The 19,943-nt window shown below is 39.6% G+C and overlaps 2 protein-coding genes across 2 annotated transcripts; one reads left to right on the top strand and one right to left on the bottom strand.

The window, feature by feature from the left end:
* Positions 1-2,928: 2,928 nt before the first annotated feature.
* On the top strand, positions 2,929-5,431 carry LOC108038051 (protein peanut). Its single transcript, XM_017114765.2, has one exon. The coding sequence runs from the start codon at positions 3,129-3,131 to the stop codon at positions 4,746-4,748; it is 1,620 nt and encodes a 539-aa protein (XP_016970254.1). The 5' UTR covers positions 2,929-3,128; the 3' UTR covers positions 4,749-5,431.
* A 7,061-nt stretch (positions 5,432-12,492) lies between these two features.
* On the bottom strand, positions 12,493-15,303 carry LOC108037995 (serine protease grass-like). Its single transcript, XM_017114674.2, has 4 exons — positions 15,078-15,303; positions 14,843-14,888; positions 14,631-14,770; positions 12,493-12,992 (listed from the first exon to the last, which is right to left on the bottom strand). The coding sequence occupies exons 1-4, from the start codon at positions 15,262-15,264 to the stop codon at positions 12,604-12,606; spliced, it is 762 nt and encodes a 253-aa protein (XP_016970163.2). The 5' UTR covers positions 15,265-15,303; the 3' UTR covers positions 12,493-12,603.
* Between the last annotated feature and the right edge of the window lie 4,640 nt (positions 15,304-19,943).

Here is a 19,943-nt window from a genome sequence, read left to right as displayed (position 1 = left end):
TGGCTAATACATAAAATCACAACCAAAATTGTAATACGACTCATAATTTTATATAGGACATTTGTACATGATGGGTAGTTATTATATGTGCCAAGATTATTGATGCCCAGCTGATGTAACGGTCACTTGGAAGATCAGCTGCTCCTAAGCCAACATTTGCACTAAACTGTCTTTCGCTCTCGTGCCAAAGATTGCCACATCTGCCGACCCCATCCCACTCTCCATCCTCCCGGTTGCATCCCCCAACACTTCTTTGGGCTATGACAACAATGGATTACGGCCCGGACAATGGTCGGCGCTAAGGAAAACTGACTTTCCAGGGGACGTGCGGGGTTTTCTTTGGCTTCTAGCGGGCCCTAATTGCTGGCAAACATCTTACATAACATCCATGGAGATGCGTCTCAGAATGGATTTCGTATGGAGTGTGCCTGATGCGAAACAGCTGCTGGAGATCTCAAAATCTACGACGACGAGGAAGGGTTGCGGCAGATTAAGTGGGATTTGTTTATTGTAAAGATTTGCGGTTGCAGTTACGGCGGCACTTTTAACATCTGCCATAAAAAACATCCAAATTTTGGAAACCTCAGACCAATATATAAATTGTTAAATTTGTATGATTAAAAATTGTCATAATTTTAATAAGACTAAAATGAAGGAATTCAAGTACAAGTTTATGATTCTTTAAAAGTACATTTGTTGCAAGTCGTATTTAGACTTTTGTTGGACAGTGTAATGTTGGAGTATAGTATAATACTATTCTTTTTTATACCCTTGCAGAGGGTATTATAAGTACGGTCAAAAGTTTGCAACGCAGTGAAGAGACATTTCCATCACCAGGAGAGTCGATCTAGCCATGTCCGTCTGTCCGTCCGTCCGTCCGTTTATACGTAATCTAGTCCCTCAGCTTTAAAGCTATCTGCTTGAAGCTTTCAAACGGTGTCATAGAAAAATCAAACAATTGAAAAAAATAAATATTAAAGAAAAAGTTATTTTTCTATTTTTCTATTTATTAAAATATTCCTTTGAGATATAGTAATTATTTACTATATCAGAATTACGCTTTTAGTTTAGTATAAATCGGACAACAATATAATATAGCTGCCATAGAAACAATGGCTCAAAATCGACATTACTTCACTGTTTTTAGTAATATAGGCATAGAAATCGAAATGTAGTCGTTTTGTAATAGCTGCAAGGGTATATAAATTATATATTATTTATTTTTAAATTATTTATAAATTATTTAATTGTTTCAGTTAGTTAAGGGAAACAAGCTTAAATTAAAATAGAACCATTACTTTTAAACCCTTAAGTTTATAAAAATATTCATCCGAATTTCAAACTTTAACATCAATTGACAGTCAAATTAGAGGACATAATACAGAACTAAGCATAGGGGAGTTGGAACTCAAGAAGTTCCCCTGAAATTCCCTTACTTCACCTCCCCATTATTTCCTCGACGTCAGCAACTGTAAATCTTCCAATAAGTACAGTCATCCCTTAGGGTAAGAATCGAGCCACCGCGAGTCATATCAATTCATAAATGCATAATAATTCCGACAGAGGCTAAAATTAAAAGCAGGAGTCGCTGTGGAATAATGTGAGAAAAAAACTTTCTCACGATCACCTTGATGTCGCGTTCATTCGAAATCCACGTGCAAAAGGGGGAAGTTCGGAAGGAAGGAAGAAACCCACCACCTCTGCACTAGTATTGCCACCACCAAAGGAGGCGGAGTAGGACGCAGGACCCTCTGATGGTGGTTAGTCCCTCCCCCTCCCCCTACTATTTTGACGATCGCCAGAAGTGCATGAGAATTTGAATTACAAACAAACAGAGAGTGTGCATCGGCATGCGATAAAGATGTGAGGAAGGGGAAAGGAATGGATTGGGAGGGAGGGTGCCAGGACGAGGCGTGTGTGGGAACTTTTGACGAGGACACTCGACCATGAAGCGGGTCACCCGACAGAAGGCAATTATTACCCAGCGCAGCTCCTTTTTTAAAGCAATTCCCACACGCCCACAAGAGGCGATAGCTTAATAACCGTTCTCGGAGGAGAATCAAACGAAATTATGGGAAGCGAGAGTTTAAGAGAAATGCGAAAGCCACTTTGTCAGAACTACAAATACAACACCCACAAAACAGCATCATTTTGTAAGCTGCTCTCTTCTTATTTTTTTCTCCGAGAGATATGCTGGTCTCACGTCATGCGCAATATTGCAACAAAACAAGAACTAAAAGGGAACAGAAACCACAAGAAACAAGGACGTGGGGCAAAAAAGGAGAACTAATAAAGGAAGGCAACCCAAAAAGGCTTTTAAAATCTTTAAAACAATCTGCCATATTTTCGAAAGCAAAATAATAATGTCGTTTTAAAAATGTCTATTAAAAATGTGTACCTTATTAATATGCAATAAAATCAAAAGACTTAAAAAATAGTTTTTCATCTCATAAAAACTAAGTTCCTTTAAAAATATTAAGGTTCAACTTGTGAAAAGGTATCCCAAATAATATAGCTAGCACCCAAGACCCCCTTTGACTACGCCCCTGGAAAAAGGAAAAGTCAAAGTCATCACGACCAATAATTTCTTCTTGTGCAACAGCAGGCGATTGTAATGCGATCCGTGGCCACTCAAGAGCAGTCATTCAGGCCAGAAATCTGGAATCCCAAGTGCGGGGACACATGAATGCATTTCTCCGGCTATTTTTAAGCATAACATTCCATTCTAAGTGATAAGGCCACGAAAAACAGTCCTCTTTCGCCCGCATACATGTGCATTTGCTTTGCTGCGCCTGTGTGTATGCGTGGTATTACTCATGCGCTCTCATTCCAAGCGTCGTTCGGTATTTTACCGGCTCCCTTTCGGTATTTTCCAGGGTCATACTGCGCGCGGAGCTGGGCGTTGTTGTTGCCGCCGAGAGCGGAGCAGAAGTATTTTTCGCGTTGCCGCCGACGGTCCTACTGACACAGAAAATGCAAAAAAAATAAGAGCGAAAAAGAGCTGGTGTAGGCGTGACAAAAGCGGTGCAAAAAGCAACGGTTCCGTGCAAGAAAACTTGAGTTAATACAGTGAAGCTAACCAGCGAACGAACTTTGCGAGTAGAACAGGCGAATTTGGCGCTATTCCAATGAATAGTCCTCGCTCGAACGGCGGTAGCGGTGGCGGCGCCATCTCCGCTCTGCCCAGCACCCTGGCCCAACTGGCGCTGCGCGACAAGCAGCAGGCTGCGTCGGCTTCGGCGTCCGCGTCGGCGTCGGCGTCCTCTGCCACCAACGGCAGCGGCAGCGAGTCCTTGGTGGGCGGCGGTGTCGGTCGTCCGCCCAATCAGCCGCCCAGTGTGCCAGTGACCGCCAGCAAGCTGGACGGAGGCGCCTCCAACGGCGACTCAAACAAACTCACCCACGATCTGCAGGAGAAGGAGCACCAGCAGGTTCAGAAGCCACAGAAGCCTCCGCTGCCGGTGCGCCAGAAGCCGATGGAGATCGCCGGCTATGTGGGATTCGCAAATCTGCCCAATCAGGTCTACCGGAAGGCCGTCAAGAGGGGCTTCGAGTTCACCCTGATGGTGGTGGGCGCCAGTGGCCTGGGCAAGTCGACGCTGATCAACTCAATGTTCCTGTCGGACATCTACAATGCCGAACAGTATCCGGGTCCGTCGTTGCGCAAGAAGAAGACGGTGGCCGTGGAGGCCACAAAGGTAATGCTCAAGGAAAACGGCGTGAATCTCACCCTCACTGTGGTGGACACACCTGGATTCGGGGATGCCGTGGACAACAGCAACTGCTGGGTGCCCATCTTGGAGTACGTGGACAGCAAGTACGAGGAGTACCTGACCGCCGAGTCGCGGGTGTACCGCAAGACCATCTCGGACAGCCGGGTGCACTGCTGCCTGTACTTTATAGCGCCATCGGGACATGGACTCCTGCCGCTGGACATTGCCTGCATGCAGAGCCTGTCGGACAAGGTGAATCTGGTGCCGGTTATCGCCAAGGCGGACACCATGACACCCGACGAGGTGCACTTGTTCAAGAAGCAGATCCTCAACGAGATTGCCCAGCACAAGATCAAGATCTACGACTTCCCCGCCACGCTGGAGGATGCGGCCGAGGAGGCCAAGACCACGCAGAATCTGCGGAGCCGAGTGCCATTTGCGGTGGTGGGTGCCAACACCATCATCGAGCAGGACGGAAAGAAGGTGCGAGGCAGGCGGTATCCCTGGGGCCTTGTCGAGGTGGAGAACCTGACGCACTGCGACTTTATAGCTCTGCGCAACATGGTCATACGCACGCACCTGCAGGACCTTAAGGACGTGACGAACAACGTCCACTACGAAAACTACCGCTGCCGGAAGCTTTCCGAACTGGGACTGGTTGACGGAAAGGCCAGGCTGTCTAACAAGAACCCACTGACCCAGATGGAGGAGGAGAAGCGCGAGCACGAGCAAAAGATGAAGAAGATGGAAGCCGAAATGGAGCAGGTGTTTGACATGAAGGTGAAGGAGAAGATGCAGAAGCTCAGGGACTCGGAGCTGGAGCTGGCACGGCGCCACGAGGAGCGCAAGAAGGCGCTGGAGCTGCAGATCCGGGAGCTGGAGGAGAAGAGGCGCGAATTCGAGCGAGAGAAGAAGGAGTGGGAGGATGTTAACCATGTGACGCTCGAGGAGCTCAAGCGACGCAGTCTGGGGGCCAACAGCAGCACGGACAATGTGGATGGCAAGAAGGAGAAGAAAAAGAAGGGTCTGTTCTAAGTCAACCCGCTCAAAAACCCCCGCCCCCTCCCGATATATTTAAGCGCTAATCTCGAGAACAAAACAAACGAAAGCAAACCCCTAGCGTATCCTACACTTATACCTACCACATAAAGTAATTCGAAAAGTGCATAAATATATCTATTGTTGGGCCCCCAGCCGCCCCGCAAGGCTTCTATTCGCACAGCAATCGTCCGCGATGGCGTTGCATTTGTTTTCTACATTACTATACGAGTACATATAACACATAGCAGTTGCAGTATTTTACCAATATATATTCACAAGCATTACTTGACGAGACACATTTGCTAGCCTAATGAATTGATTGAACACGCAAACGAATTAAACCGAAACAGTAACAAACGGTATTTACAAAATACTTAAATATCTTAAAGCTTAAACAAAACAAAAATTGAAAACCTAAGCAGAAAGTCCGAGTACGAGGCGAAATCGATCCTAAAATTAATTATAACGAATAACGAACCCATGTATAACGTATGCTATTGATATTGTAATTGTATTTTACCTATTATGCAAAAAGTCATAAAACACCCAAACAACACACACCAGCAAAAGCAAAAAGCGGCAACAGCAGCAGAAACCAACAAGAAACAAAATATACTCTTGCATTTTACAAAATAAAGTCTTCTCTTTAGTTTAACTACATAAAAAACAGAAAAGAATTCCTATTGACTTCATTGTTTACTCAACTGCAGCGGAAAGATGCGATCGAACAGGGTGTTCAACCGATCTGTGTATATGGCACACGCCTGAGAATTAACAGCGTGACGCTATGTTTTGAAATACGGATAGTCTGAATGAAGCAAAACATTCCCCAACCGCTGACTAATTTTTTTGTTACACATAAAAACGGCGAGGGTAAATATGGATGAGTCATGTTTAAAGGAGCATTGGCTTGTGAACGTGGCTTGAGTCAAGCGGATAGTTAAATCACTCGCCGCAAACAATTAAAAGTGTTTACTCCGTCCATTGTTAGATGCTTATTGGACCACTGAAAAATCTCGTGGGGGTCTTGAAAGTACAGTGGGTGCCATTTAATATAAACCAGGCTTTTTATTTTTAGGAGTTGCCGCTTATGTGTTTCTCGCCCATATGCGACTCAAGCCATTTCGAAAGCCGTGACACTCCCTATATGTCAATACATGCATACAATCTTTCAATTTATGTATTCACAGTAGCGGTCAAATCAATAGTAAAGAAAAATTTTGAGAACTTTCCCCAAATTGTAATATTTAAACAGAATTTTTTTCAAAAAAATGGAATTGAATGTTGTTAAGTAAAGTTGTATATGGAAAAATGTTTTTATAATATTTGTAATTTTTTTAAACTTCTAAATACAGAATGAAATTTAATTAAAATTGAATATTTTCCAAAATTTTTTGTTATTATTATTCGGTTTACTAAAGTTTTACTGTACAAACCTGTATACTAAATCAGTTGGTAATAATGAAAACAAGCTTTAATTTGCAAACCCCAAGATAATGTCAGATAAGATAAAAAGTTTTCGAAAAGTAAATATTGGATAGTCACATCATTAAAGAGTTGCAAAACCATTATTGCAGAGATACATACATTAATCACTATATCCACAAAAGTTCCCACTTTATTAATCCGATAAGTTAATTAATAATATATTATTATTTTCCTATTGCTAATATTATGACCACCCTCGTATGTGCATGAAAGTATTGCATTTTCGCTGGTTCTCCACTTGAAATTGCTTTCTAAATGCCCCAGACATGTGCTGTATAGAGAGACATGTGTGCATGGATATTTAATTTATGCACAAAAATTAATCCATAACCCAATTGGAAGGCACTCAATTAGAGCCGTATAAAGCGTAAAATGAAAATCCATTGGTGAAAGACATCGGAGAAACATGGAGCGAGAGTGGGCGGGGGGAGTGGCCGATCAGAGAGGGTGGTGGGCGGCAAGAGGGGTGGCAATCAAGATAAGCTTGTGTGTGTTCCAGCGGTGCCTGTACGAGTGCTCGTGTATGTAAGTCAACAACGTTGACGCAGCACTTAACTCAACTCGAAGCAATTGGCTTTGGCGATCAATGAACGCAACACCAGAGAAGAAGAAGCTCCCATAAAGAGGAATGAACTGAAAAAAATTCAATTGGGTTGAATTCATTTTAAGTTGTAATATTTATCTGATGAATTTGGTAATTTTAATTTTTAAATTTTATTTATTCTAAGATTATTTTAAAATCCCGAATAACTTATTTGTCGAATTTTGATTCAAAATATTTTTAATTTTATCGAAGATTTTATTATTGTTATTATGTGCAGACTATAAATTTTCATATAAAAATATGAAAAGGTGTTAATCCGTCCTCCCTCACCAAATGGTAAAACACAATTAACACATCAATACATTTCTCTGTCATAATTACATTACATTTCGTAGATTTTGCAGTTAAAGATTTTGATAGTGAACTCATACCACCCTAAAAGTAGCACCAGTTTATCAGCAGTAGAATTCAAAACCGATCCTAAAGTGTGCCGATTTGATGATTTTTTTTCGATCCTTGCATAAAAATAAGGTTAGGAATGTAATGTTAATAATATTGGATATCAAAAAAAAATTGTTTTAGTTTGATGTCCTTTTTTTTTGAGTGCAGTGGAGTGGAGTTCGTTTCGCTGCTGCGTTGTTTTTAGGACGATGACTCAAGTACACAACAAGGGGTGAGGAAGTGAGAGGCAAAGTGAGGTAGGTATGTGTGTGTGGGGAGCTTATCGGGAGCTGGAATGAGAGCACAACAGTCCCGGTTGTTTTCGCCTGCGGATGAGCTTGATGTGGCCTCCATCTAGTGAGCGTGTGTGTATGCGTATACGGAACACCCTGTTACTGCGTTTGCTACGCTTCTTGACGGAATTCCTGCACGTCAAGCGCGAAAAAAATACAAACCATCAACAGCCAAACGCTTAAGATTAAAAACAAATGTTGACCGTTTCTAACGAGCCGGCGCAACGGAAAAGAAGAGAGAGAAAGATAGGAAAAGAAAAAGGCCTCTCCCCCACACACCCACATCAGTCTGACACAGTTACGTGACTGCGAGAGAGAAAGACAGAGCTGCGCTTGCGCCTCGCTCTTAATTATACGGTATTCACAGAGTTTAAGGGTATAATAAGCCATTGTTAATATGAAATGTTAAAAAATTTTCTTTTTTAAAAAATCTTTAATTTTAATTAAATGTTGATAGAACATATCTTTAAAAAGTAATAAAATTATCAATTCGAATTAAACAAGAATACCAATCTTTTTTTAATATAAATATATTAATAAATGCATAGGTGCAATGCATTTAGGACTATGATGCGGTCATTTTGAAAATCGTATAGTTAAAATATTCTTAAGTATCCAAAATTTTTCCCTACGCATTAAAATGGACAACTTACAAATGGTATAGTTTTGTTTAATAAAAACCTTTTTTCTTTGTTCTTGTTAAATTTTCCAATTAATTCTTCAAAAGACACTGGGTATTTTATTGTCTGTTCAACTAAATACACTGTTTCATTACATTTTTATTTAAGATTTCCGTTTTACAATTTTAAATTGTCTTTTTACGAGATCTGACATTTGACATGGCAATGGGAAGTAATTTTAATAGGCTGGTCGGTTCATTGGTTTGTTTGTTTGATTTTCTCCCGTTTCCAATTCCCATTCCACTCCCCACTCCGCCTCCCGCATCGTGTCAATCTCACGCCGATAAGGGCGCGTTTTTCCGGTTTGTTTTTCTTTGCCTTATGATTGCTCTTATATTTATTTCTTACTTGTTTACAATGCAAATAAATTAAGATCGTGCGGGCAACGATCGAGAAGTTCTATCAGCTTTATGCAACACTTGTGGGAACGCAATATTGGGGCGTTGATAAAAACGCTGGGTTCATAAATTATTTGGCGCGGCTAAAGCCAAACAAACACTTGTTAAAATAGACTCACACACAAATATTTGCTTTGGAGGCCATGGCTTAATGCATTCTGTCCTTGAGTTCATTTAATTTTTAATATTTTTTATTACTTGCTTGAAAGTCCAATAATTTTAAGTTTTCCTAAATTTTTTATTAGACTTATTTAGTGCTTTAGCTTACTAAAGTAATTACAAAGTGTTTACATACGTAAAACAAGCCAGTCTGAACCACATTTAATTTTAGAATATCTAAAAAAAGTTGTATATTTCATTTACATTTTACCATTAAAAGATTATGTTCTATATAGAAAAGTAAGACTGTACTTAGTCTGGTATTGTTGAAGCGATAGCTGAAGTGGACATAGTCTGGAGATCTGCGCGTGTGGTCCTATATCCTGCTGCCCGATCGGAAGTGGTTCTCCTCCACATCCGTTTCATCTACATTTCTCTCCATTTCGATCCCATAGCGGTACAATTTAATTCACCATCTATTACTTGCTCACTCACAATCTTTGTTTCTCTCGATTTCTTATTCCTTCAGTCCCTTTTTTGATTTCCGTTACGCTTGCGCGTGAAGCGTGCACAACATCCGCTCTTTACTTCCCTTTTCTCCTCCGCAAATATTTCGTTGTGCATTTTACAGTTAAAACATTTCAATTGTCTCGACATCCTGGGAATCGCAGCTATTAACAGGTGATCCCGCTATCTGGCAATCATTTGTGAAGGTGTGAAAATATATTCCGAGATATTCAGAGAGTTTTGAGGGTGGATTTTAAGCCATTGTTCGTTTGTTCATCCTCCAAGTGTGGGAAGTATGTACATTAATAATTTAATTGAGTTGTAGCATAAATGGAATTCATGAAATACGAATTTTGTTAGAAAAAAGTTAAGTGGGGAATGATGAAAAAATTAACTTGTTTTAAATAACATTTTTAACATAATTCATATCATATTATTTTTTAAAATAAAAATTGTAATCGGAGTATTTGCATATTATATATATGTACATACAAGTATATAAGGAAGAGTTTATAGGGTCAAAAATGTGTTTTTCACTGCGTCGCAAACTAAAATTGTATACCGACGGCAAGGGTATAACAAAATTAGTATAGTATTTCAGGACAACACTTAATTTTTTTTTATCTTAAGGACAATTTACTTTGTATAAATTTTCATTTTCAATTACTTTCTTCGACTGGATGAGCTGTACTTAGACAAAACTGCGTTTTGTTATCGCGATTGTGACGCCAAAATAACAGGGCATAAAAACTTTAAAATTTACTGATAGTTAATGCTTTCTTTATCTCTTATTCTATTTCGTAATTAATTTATTGTTGAAACAAAGATCTTAAAGGAAGATTGCAACCATTAAACTAATTCGTTCGGCTACAAATAACATCGAAAAGCAATGCCCAGGCACTTATAGATGCAAGAAAAACCTATTTGTGACTGCTATAAACTCATTATATTATTTTAAATACTTCTTTAAATATAAAAAAAAAATTTTTTTTTCGTGAAGGGTGACTTTTTTCTGGAAATGCTTATTTATGTAAATATTTGTGCCATGTAATAAATAGATTAATATGTTTTTAAAATGATACCAGAATAATAATTTCGCTTTGAATGACACAGTTAAGAATATGTTTTCAAGATCCCCCTCCAATCATACAGATTTCGGAGCACAATTTGACGTTTTTTTTTTTTGGACAGCCATTTATCCCACAATCTGTCAGGGCACTTGACACATGGTCTCAAGAACACTAACCGCACAATTATGCCTCATAAACGCTCCCAACAATGCAAAGCAACAAAGGACAAAAGGAAAAAATCAAAACTGAAAGGGCTATTTCGGGTATAATTTCATGTAATTGGGGACAGTTGGCAAAGAGCAGATTTGTGGTCTGCCGCTCTGACCCTGGGAACAGATTTCATTGGGCATTGACAGTTGCCCCAGTCGGTTATGCAAACTCAATTTGGGTCACCCAGAGTTCCTGGGGACGCCAGAGGGGGTGGCGGATGGCGTCTGTTCATAACGTGGCAGTTCGTCAAGTGACCTGAATGTATGTTAGGTGGAAGCGTTGCTGCTGCGGTGGAAGGCAGAGGTGGCTAAAAGGGGGCATACAAAAAAATGAAAAATGTATCCTTTCTGGTGGCTTAGTTCTATGACTAAAATTAAAAATGTTTCGCATACGATTTTGTGTTTGACACAACAAGATATATACTCTTTCATGTAATAAACAATTAATTCTTTATTTACCTGTTAAAAATTATATATTTTATATGCAATGATTCATACTTCCTTACCTTGTAAAGTTTTTATCAGAATTTAAAATGTGTCAGCAACTTTGCTTGCATGTTAGAAACTATATTCACGATAACACTTTGGGCTTACTGATAAAGGCGTAAAAACTATATTTTTAAACTTCTCCAATAGCAAGCTAAAACGTTCTATGATAAGTGCCAAGAAGGTTTTTAATATTGAGAACTAAATAAAATTTGAAAGACAAAAATATACGAAATATATATTTTTGTTTTTGCTTTAGGTCTAAAAAGAAGATCGAGGCAAGTTGTTTAGAAAATTTGGATTAAATTATGAATAGAACCTGCAAAAGCATGGTCTTTTAAAAGTTGATAACCTTGGCTTATTCATTGATGGAGATCCCTCTCGTGGACGCCACTGTTGCTGCTGGACGGCCTTTTGTGATGCATCTTGGCTTGTGCCACCCTTTTCTTTTTTGTGTGCCAGCCTGGACCATTGAATGTCTCTGCATGCTGAGTGCTGCTCATCCGCCATGCATATGGGATGGTTTGTTGGAGACCCCTTCCCATCAGAATCCATTCAATCCGAGACTCTGCTCATAATTGATGTTCAAATAGCTGGTGAATGATGCAAGCGGTGCTGAGGAAGAGGCACTTGCCACAGATTTGTGTTGTGCTGGTCTCGATTGTGACACGTTGGGCCAGGGGCTTTATTATTATTATTCTTATTGTGAATCGGACAGATGATGGTTTTGTGTAGCCCCATCAAATTGATTTAAATAAGCTGAATTAGACAGGCGGAAGTGAGAGGAGTGAGAGGTGTTTCTTAGAGTTTCGGAACGTAGCACACGTGCCAGGAAGTTATCATCTGCCGAGGTGCAGGGAAATACGTTACTTTCGGTAATTTCCCGACTCAACAATGCGCAGCCAACGAATTTATTGAGCCACGCGGCAAAGGAGCAAAGGATCCCGCACAATAGAGGGACCCCTCTTCGCAGCCAGGACCCTCAATGAGGCCTGCAATGAGTTCTGTCTTCGGGGGTTGCAGTTGCACATTGGGCTGCAACATCGTCCTGTTTGGGTAATTGTTATCTGTGATCCCGAAATGATCGTTACTTTGAGCCATGGGCCCGGTGTTCTTTTCCTGGCACGCGCCAAAGTCTCCCCCACTTCGTTCTACTTCCAACAGCTGGTCTTCCTTTTTTACGGAGTCCTGCAGGACATTTTAGTAATTGAAATGGCAGCCCAGATTCTTTTTTTAGCTGATCCCTTGAAACTGTGAGAAAGGTCGCACTGGTAGGTCTCAAATCTGTCAGAATCTGTCACTATGTTTTTGGAAATATGCGAAATTTTCGTTTTAAATCCAAAATGTATGTAGGGGCTCTGTAGTGTTGTTTTAAACTAGTTTCTAGTTTTGACGTATGTTAACCGGTAAAAATTCGATTTCCAAGGATTACATAAGTGGGACTTAATCTTAAGCATGAGAACAGAGTGTAAAAACAAACAGTTTAAATCATTTTTTTAGTTCACCTGTTATTCATTTTTCTTGGAACCGACAATTCTTCAGTTTATAATTGGGATATTTTGACCTTAACTATTTCCAGTGTGTTGACTTCATTGTTATGTTTATTAAGTTTCATGTAGCAATAAAAAAGGAAATTAATTTTGTCGAATTGTAGCTACAATCCAAGGTGTATGGTAATTAACATCCGTGTATATTCCATAGCTTGTGTCGCCATGTCCTGAGCTGAATATTCCGAATTGAACGATCATAGGGCTTTCATCAAAAAGAACCTGTCCTCCCAAAGGAGTTCCGGGGTCAGCGGTAAGTGCAAAAATAGCGGGCTTTTGGCAGCAAAATCGTTCTTCTTGTTTGCGACACCAATATTCGTTCATTCCTGGGTCAACCCTGTTGACAAGGACCTGTCGAACAGTTTGTTGGGTATCACCTTTAGTTTGACTCCATCCAGTTAAGATAAAGCTCGGGATAGCTTTGATCGTTGTCCTCAAGTCAGGGTTTAAAAGAATGCAGATCGGCCTGATTTTAGCTGAAGTAGAGAAAGCGTACTTAACATGACACCACAAGATAAGGAGGTTACGGTAGTTAAAACGAGGACGGAAGCTAACTTCGGCAAGCCGAAGTTTTAATACCCTTGCAGACTTTGACGAAATTGCTAAAAGTGAAAAAGTAGCGAAAGGAATAAGGTATACATAAGTAAACTAGATTTGCATCGTTTCAAGTCAATTGCTTTTATACTGCAAAAATGTCATATACAAATAGAAAAAAAGGGATACTTTCGCAGCCTTTAACAATTTTTCCTATCTCCTTTAAGATATAGACTTCCGAGCGGCAAGCGCTTTTACCCTAATCAATTTATGCGTAAATAAATAAGAATTGGAAAATTTTATGTTAGTAGCTTACACACTGCGCGAAATATTCTGATAATCATCAAATTTGGACCGATTTCACCCTATTGTTCCTATGGGAGCTATAGGATATAGACGTCCGATCGGCACGCGCTTTCACCTTGACCAATGTATGCATAAACGAGGACGGAAGCTAACTTCGGCAAGCCGAAGTTTTAATACCCTTGCAGACTTTGACGAAATTGCTAAAAGTGAAAAAGTAGCGAAAGGAATAAGGTATACATAAGTAAACTAGATTTGCATCGTTTCAAGTCAATTGCTTTTATACTGCAAAAATGTCATATACAAAAGGGATACTTTCGCAGAATTTAACAATTTTTCCTATCTCCTTTAAGATATAGACTTCCGAGCGGCAAGCGCTTTTACCCTAATCAAGATATGCGTAAATAAATAAGAATTGGAAAATTTTATGTTAGTAGCTTACACACTGCGCGAAATATCCTAAAAATCATTAAATTTGGACCGATTATCTCCTTTAAGATATAGACGTCCGATCGGCAAGCGCTTTTACCCTGATCAAGGTATGCGTAAATAAATAAGACTTGGAAAAATGTATGTCAATAGCTTATACACTGCGCGAAATATTCTAAAAAACATGAAATTTTGACCGATTTCACCGTATTGTTCCTATGGGAGCTATAGGATATAGACGTCCGATCAGCACGCGCTTTTACCTTGATGAAGGAATGCATAAAAAAATACGATTTGAAAAAATGTACAGCAATAGCTTTTACACATCGCGAAATATTCTGAAAAACATCAAATTTGGACCGATTTTACCCTATTGTTCCTATGGGAGCTATAGGATATAGACGTCCGATCGTCACGCGCTTTTACCCTGATCAAGGTACGCATAAAAAAATAAGATTTGGAAAGATTTATGTCAATAGCTTTTACACTGCGCGAAATATCTTCCATTCTTGCAAGTTATATCCGATTGTTCCTATGGGAGCTATAGGATATAGACATCCGATCGGGGCGGTTTTCAAACTTGATCTGCGTACACTTGTTTTAGGACGACTGTGAAAGTTTCAGATCGCTAGCTTTTAAACTGAGCTCGCAAACGGTATTGAAACAGACGGACAGACGGACAGACGGACGGACGGACAGACGGACAGACGGACATGGCTATATCGACTCCCCTATTGATCCTGATCAAGAATATATATACTTTATAGGGTCGGAAACGTCTCCTTCACTGCGTTACAAACTTCTGACCAAAATTATAATACCCTCTGCAAGGGTATAAAAGTACGTACCTCGACCTTCTAAAGATCGATTCAGTTTAAGTAAAGCAATATCGTCGGACATTATAGTTTCGTATCTTTGATGACGAAAAACACTCATGACTAGGAAGTCTTCTGTTCCATTTGATTGATAATGTCCCAATCTGACATATCTGTAAAAATAAATCAATCATTTTAATTTACAGATATTTCTATCTATATAGCGGTTAGAATTTATTACTTACAAGTTTTTTGTTATGTCTGCACAATGACCCGACGTAAGAACAAAGTCTGAAATAGTATTTGAAAATAGAATTTTTTAGTACTATTATTTTTAATTTCATTTATTTAAAGCATTTATTCTGTCAATTAAATAGTTTCGATATTGAAATTAGGAATTCAAAGTAAATTTAAATTATTGTATACAAACGAATAATAGTTCAATTTAATTGAATACTTAAACTAAAAACAAATACGAACTATAAGTAATGAGTGATCCTGAGCATGCGTATGCCCCTTGGCGAACTAAGTATGCCATCCATGGGGCTGGATCAACTTCTTGTCTATCGTTAGGCGGTAGGCATCCTGGTTCCAGCAACTGAGCCGATCTCTGAGTCCCTAGGACTAAGACTGCCGAAAAAAGCACTAGAAATGTTGCGAGCATCATCTTAAGTGAAAGCCGGGAATCAAACTGTTCAAATTTTACTTTGCAATTTAAACATAGCTGATAAGCAGTACAATTGGTGATAAGCCAAGCCAAGATTTAGAAAGTTTGCCCACAACAAATGTATATTTACAGTAGAATCCGGTTATAACGACTCCGTTTATAGCGTCCGTCCGGTTATTGGGACGAAAACTCGATGGCTTGGTTGACTCCATACAAACTTATATGATACAAACTTATATGGATAGTGCGTCTTCCGGGTATAACGACGTAAAACCGTCGGTCCCTTGAGAGTCGCTATAACCGGATTCTACTGTTTATATGTATATAAAATGATCTTAGACCCCTCGATCTGATTCATTCTTCAAAATGAAGTATTTCTTAGAATGAAATCCAATGAATCTTCCACAAAAAAAACAAGATAGAACGCTATAGTCAGGTGCCCGACTATCAGATACCCGTTACTCAGCTAAAGGGAGTGCGAGGGAGATGGAGATAGAAACTTTGATCACGCATAACTTTTTAACGAATGGTCCGATTTGAAAAATTTCTTCTACATTTCGATAGGTATTGATAAACACAATAAAACTGCATTTTTACTTTTCCGAAATATTTAAATTTTTAAAATCGTATATAAGCGATTGTGGGCGTTAAAGGGGCGAGGCACCATTTTGAAACAAACTTGCGCTGCGTAGGAACTTCAAAATCTACATGCAAAATGCCAATCTTCTAGCTTTTATAGTTTCCGAGATCTCAGCGTTCATACGGACAGACAGACAGACAGACAGACAGACAGACAGACAGACAACGGACAGACAGACGGACAGACGGACAGACGGACATGGCTAAATCGACTCGGCTAGTGATCCTGATCAAGAATATATAACTTTATAGGGTCGGAAACGCTTCCTTCTAGCTGTTACATACTTTTGCACGAATACAATATACCCTTTTACTCTACGAGTAACGGGTATAAAAAAACAATTTAAATATTTATTTACTCTGCCAGAGTGTTATATTGAGCTTGTAAATACAAGACTTGTTGTATATGTAAAAAGAATGGAATCAAAATTTGCATATTTTTAAAATACATTCTGTTTTTATTCCTCTACTTAAATACAAATATCAATAAATATAAATAGTTTCTTATAAAATAATAAATATTTATATATATATACTTTATAAGGTCGCATATGCCCTCTGCTCTGCATTGCCAACTTTTGACAGAACTTATGAAATAATTATATATTTAATTTTTATAGAGTATTTGATGCGGTCAAGCAATTATGAGATTATGATCAAAACAGTATTCTTAACAAAATCCACCAAAACTCATTCCTTTAAAACTACTCATCCTCAATAACTCTGCCCGAAATTCACTCAAGACTCAACTCAAAAACCTAAAAGTTTTGACTCAAAACCGAACTCAGCTCAGATCCTTGCTAAGGATACGGGGCGTGAAATGTCTCAGCCTCGGAATTCCGACGAACTCAGCAGCAGAGCAAAGTTCTCTAACCATTTTCATGGTTGCCAGCCAATTATCAATTCGGGGTTTTCTGAGCCCGGGGTTTTGGCCGAAAACCGAGCATCGCTGACCACAGCAAGTGTCGCCGATTTGGCCAAAGGACACTCCCCGGAAGAGAATGATGAGAAGGAGGATGAGGAGGAGGAGGAGGAGGAGGAAATCGGGATCCTTGGCCACTCATAAACACATTATGCATGCCACCTTGGGGGTGCTCGGTTCACAATTTTGCAGTTTTTGCTGTGAATGTGCAAAAGTGTCTATAAAACCATAACGCGTTTTCCTGGAAAAGCGGGGAAAATCAGGTAACGCCCTCGACTGACTCTGGCTGTGCCTGTGTTGTGACAATCTCCTTTTCTTTGAGAGATTTCTGTAGGTGAACCATAAAGCGATTATGATTGGGAAATATGGTTTTTTTCGACCGTTTGGCCGAAAAGTAAAAACTAATTAGGGTTTTTGTTAGAATAACTTCGTTCTACATAAATAAACCATTAATTTAACATATCGCTCAGCCAGAACGAATCGAAGCGAAGCCAGTTTGCCTGAGGTCAGATACGGAAGGGATCGCCTGGATCGCATGGCAACTCGTGACCAGGTGTGCGCCAAGTCGTGTGACGACATCGCATCGCACAACCAATATATATCCGCGCAGACCTTTTTATGCATATATCCCACTGACGTAAGTGCACCCCTCCCCGTCTGGAAATCTACTTAAAAAACGAGCAAAAGTTTGCTGCGCATGCGCAGCTCAAAGTCTCCACCCCTTGGTTTCTTGGTTTTGTTTTGAGAAATCTTTTGCGAAATGTACAATCAGGGGGTTGGTTCGAAAACGGAAAAGGGGGTTCGGGGTAGGAGCTGGAGGTCGCCGGGGGTCGCTGATGCGCAACGACCTTTCCCTGTTCCGGGGGTTTTCTTTGCTTTTGCAGCTGTTGTTTTTGCCTGAGCGAAAGATTTTCCACAAGACACCCCGAAATAAAAAAACAGTCTTGGTTGTGTGCAACGCGTGTGAAAGTTCTGTAGTTCCTTAGTTCCGTATTCCGGCCACGCTTCAGCCATTTTGTTGGATATTCCCTGGCTTTTCGGGTAGCAGATTCCCGATCTAGCCGCGGCGCAGAAGGAACTCGTCCTTGGGTGGGGGGAATGTGGCATAAGCGTGTGCTAAGGGATCTAGGGGAGAAAACCGAACTGGCTCTCACAGCCTGTGCCAACAAAAGAAGTTTGCCAAAGAAATTACAGTTCCTGCGAAGCGAGCTAAATGTCGTAAATTGTGGATTTATTCAGAAACAGTAGGCATCACAAAAAGTACTACATATTTTGGCATAAACTCACATTGAGAGGGAAACCTGATTGGGCACAAAGGGGGATCTTCGATGGCTTTGTTCATACCAATTGTGATCCTTGAGGGGATTTAAAGAAATATTTAAGTATGAAATATATTATTGTACATAAATCATAACCTAAAAGTATTTAGAGAATATAATTTGTAAAAACGCCATTAAACAGCCCACTAAATCTGTTTTTTAATTTGATTAATACGTGAAAAATATAGTTTACCAAAGAGACGTGAAAACTATTGTAAAAGTTAGGTGTTTGAAGAACTACCTTATTATTTATTACTTGCTTAGCTGTTTTTTTATAATTTGTTCACGGAATGTGTTTTTTGAAATAATTTTTTTCTGCTCCAATTATTTCTTTATTTTTAAATTTCGGAGTTTTGAAATAAAATTGCAGATATGTAAAATACAATATTATTAGCTATACTAATATGTAAGTCCATTTTTTCTTATGCTCGTTTCTGTCAATTCTTTTTTCCTCTAATACACAAAAATACAAGTTATTTTCGGTCAATGATTTTTTAAAATAATCGAGCTCCATAAAATTACAGTCTGCACATCCCGACAGACCTTGAGCTGTCCCAGTTCTTGGTTTTCATCATTAATGTCTCTGAGCACTTACGGCTTAATGGTCGGCCAAGTCAATGTAAACAAATTCAGCGACCTTGATGGGAGCGCTAATGGCTTTATAGTGCACTCCCACTCCCACTATGTGTGTATAATGTGCGATGCAGTGTCCTCGACACAAGGTCACATTTTATGATTTGGCAATTTCCAGCGAGGGAGTTCCGTGTAAGGGCTCGAAAGGATGCGATGCGATGCGCAAAGTTGACGGCAGAACTGCTTGCGAGGAAGGACTGCGACTCAAAAGGATGCAAGAAAGGATAACTTTATGGGCCGCTCGTAAAGACCGTTTGAGCATTGGACAATATGAGCAATGGGTGATTATTTGTTTTGGTCACAATAAAGACGACGGGTGGCAAGGATAATGCAAGGATATCCTCCTGCATCCTTAAGCCATTAGCACGACGATTAGCGGCTTGTACATCGGCACATTCGGCGGATGGAAGGGCTATGCCAAACTTCCTGGAAGTCCGGGGTCCTTTTCGCGTATATTCCTGCATATTTTTTAGTTTTGCGTAAAAAAGTGCAGCGAGATTTGCGTAAAAAACGTTCGCCAACGGTTTGAAAGAGTCAGCCTGTGTTCCAAGGATTTTCGAAAAAAGGCTTTGTCCGGTTATAAGGTAACATTATGTTGTTAATAAATTTCTAAGAAGTCCAGTTAATTTTTGTTTTGCCCAAAACTATGTGTCTACATTTGCGTAAAAAACGTTGGTCGGGGTTAAGAAAGTCAATTTGTATTCCGGGAATCTTTGAAAAAGGTTTTGACCGGTTATACTGTAATGTTATGTAAGCTTGTGTGCGAATTCCCAATAAATATGGTCGATGATTCTTAGAAAAGGACTTGCTGCCCCTTTTCTCTATAAAATGCATTTGAGTGACAGCCACAATCATAAAAAATCGACCGATAAGCCGACAAAATATTTTATCAAAATAACTGGAGAATAATAAATTGTCGATAATTGTAAATCTCGCCCAAAAAATCCCAGGGCAAACCCGTTAAACTAATTTTCCCAGCCTCTATTTCATCCCCATATCGTACACACACAGAAATGGGAACAAAACAATAAAAAATTGAGGAATTTCTCAGCGCAAATTCTGAAGGATCAGCAAGGATTCTCCTGTGCTACACTAATCGTTTATTATGATCAACGAGCTGGATCAATAAAAACGAAACGAAAACGAAGCGCCTACTTCAGGACATG

This window comes from Drosophila rhopaloa, unplaced genomic scaffold (assembly GCF_018152115.1).
Source record: "Drosophila rhopaloa isolate 14029-0021.01 unplaced genomic scaffold, ASM1815211v1 contig_69, whole genome shotgun sequence".
Classification (NCBI taxonomy): domain Eukaryota; kingdom Metazoa; phylum Arthropoda; class Insecta; order Diptera; family Drosophilidae; genus Drosophila; species Drosophila rhopaloa.
This window is presented reverse-complemented; position numbering and strand designations above follow the sequence as displayed.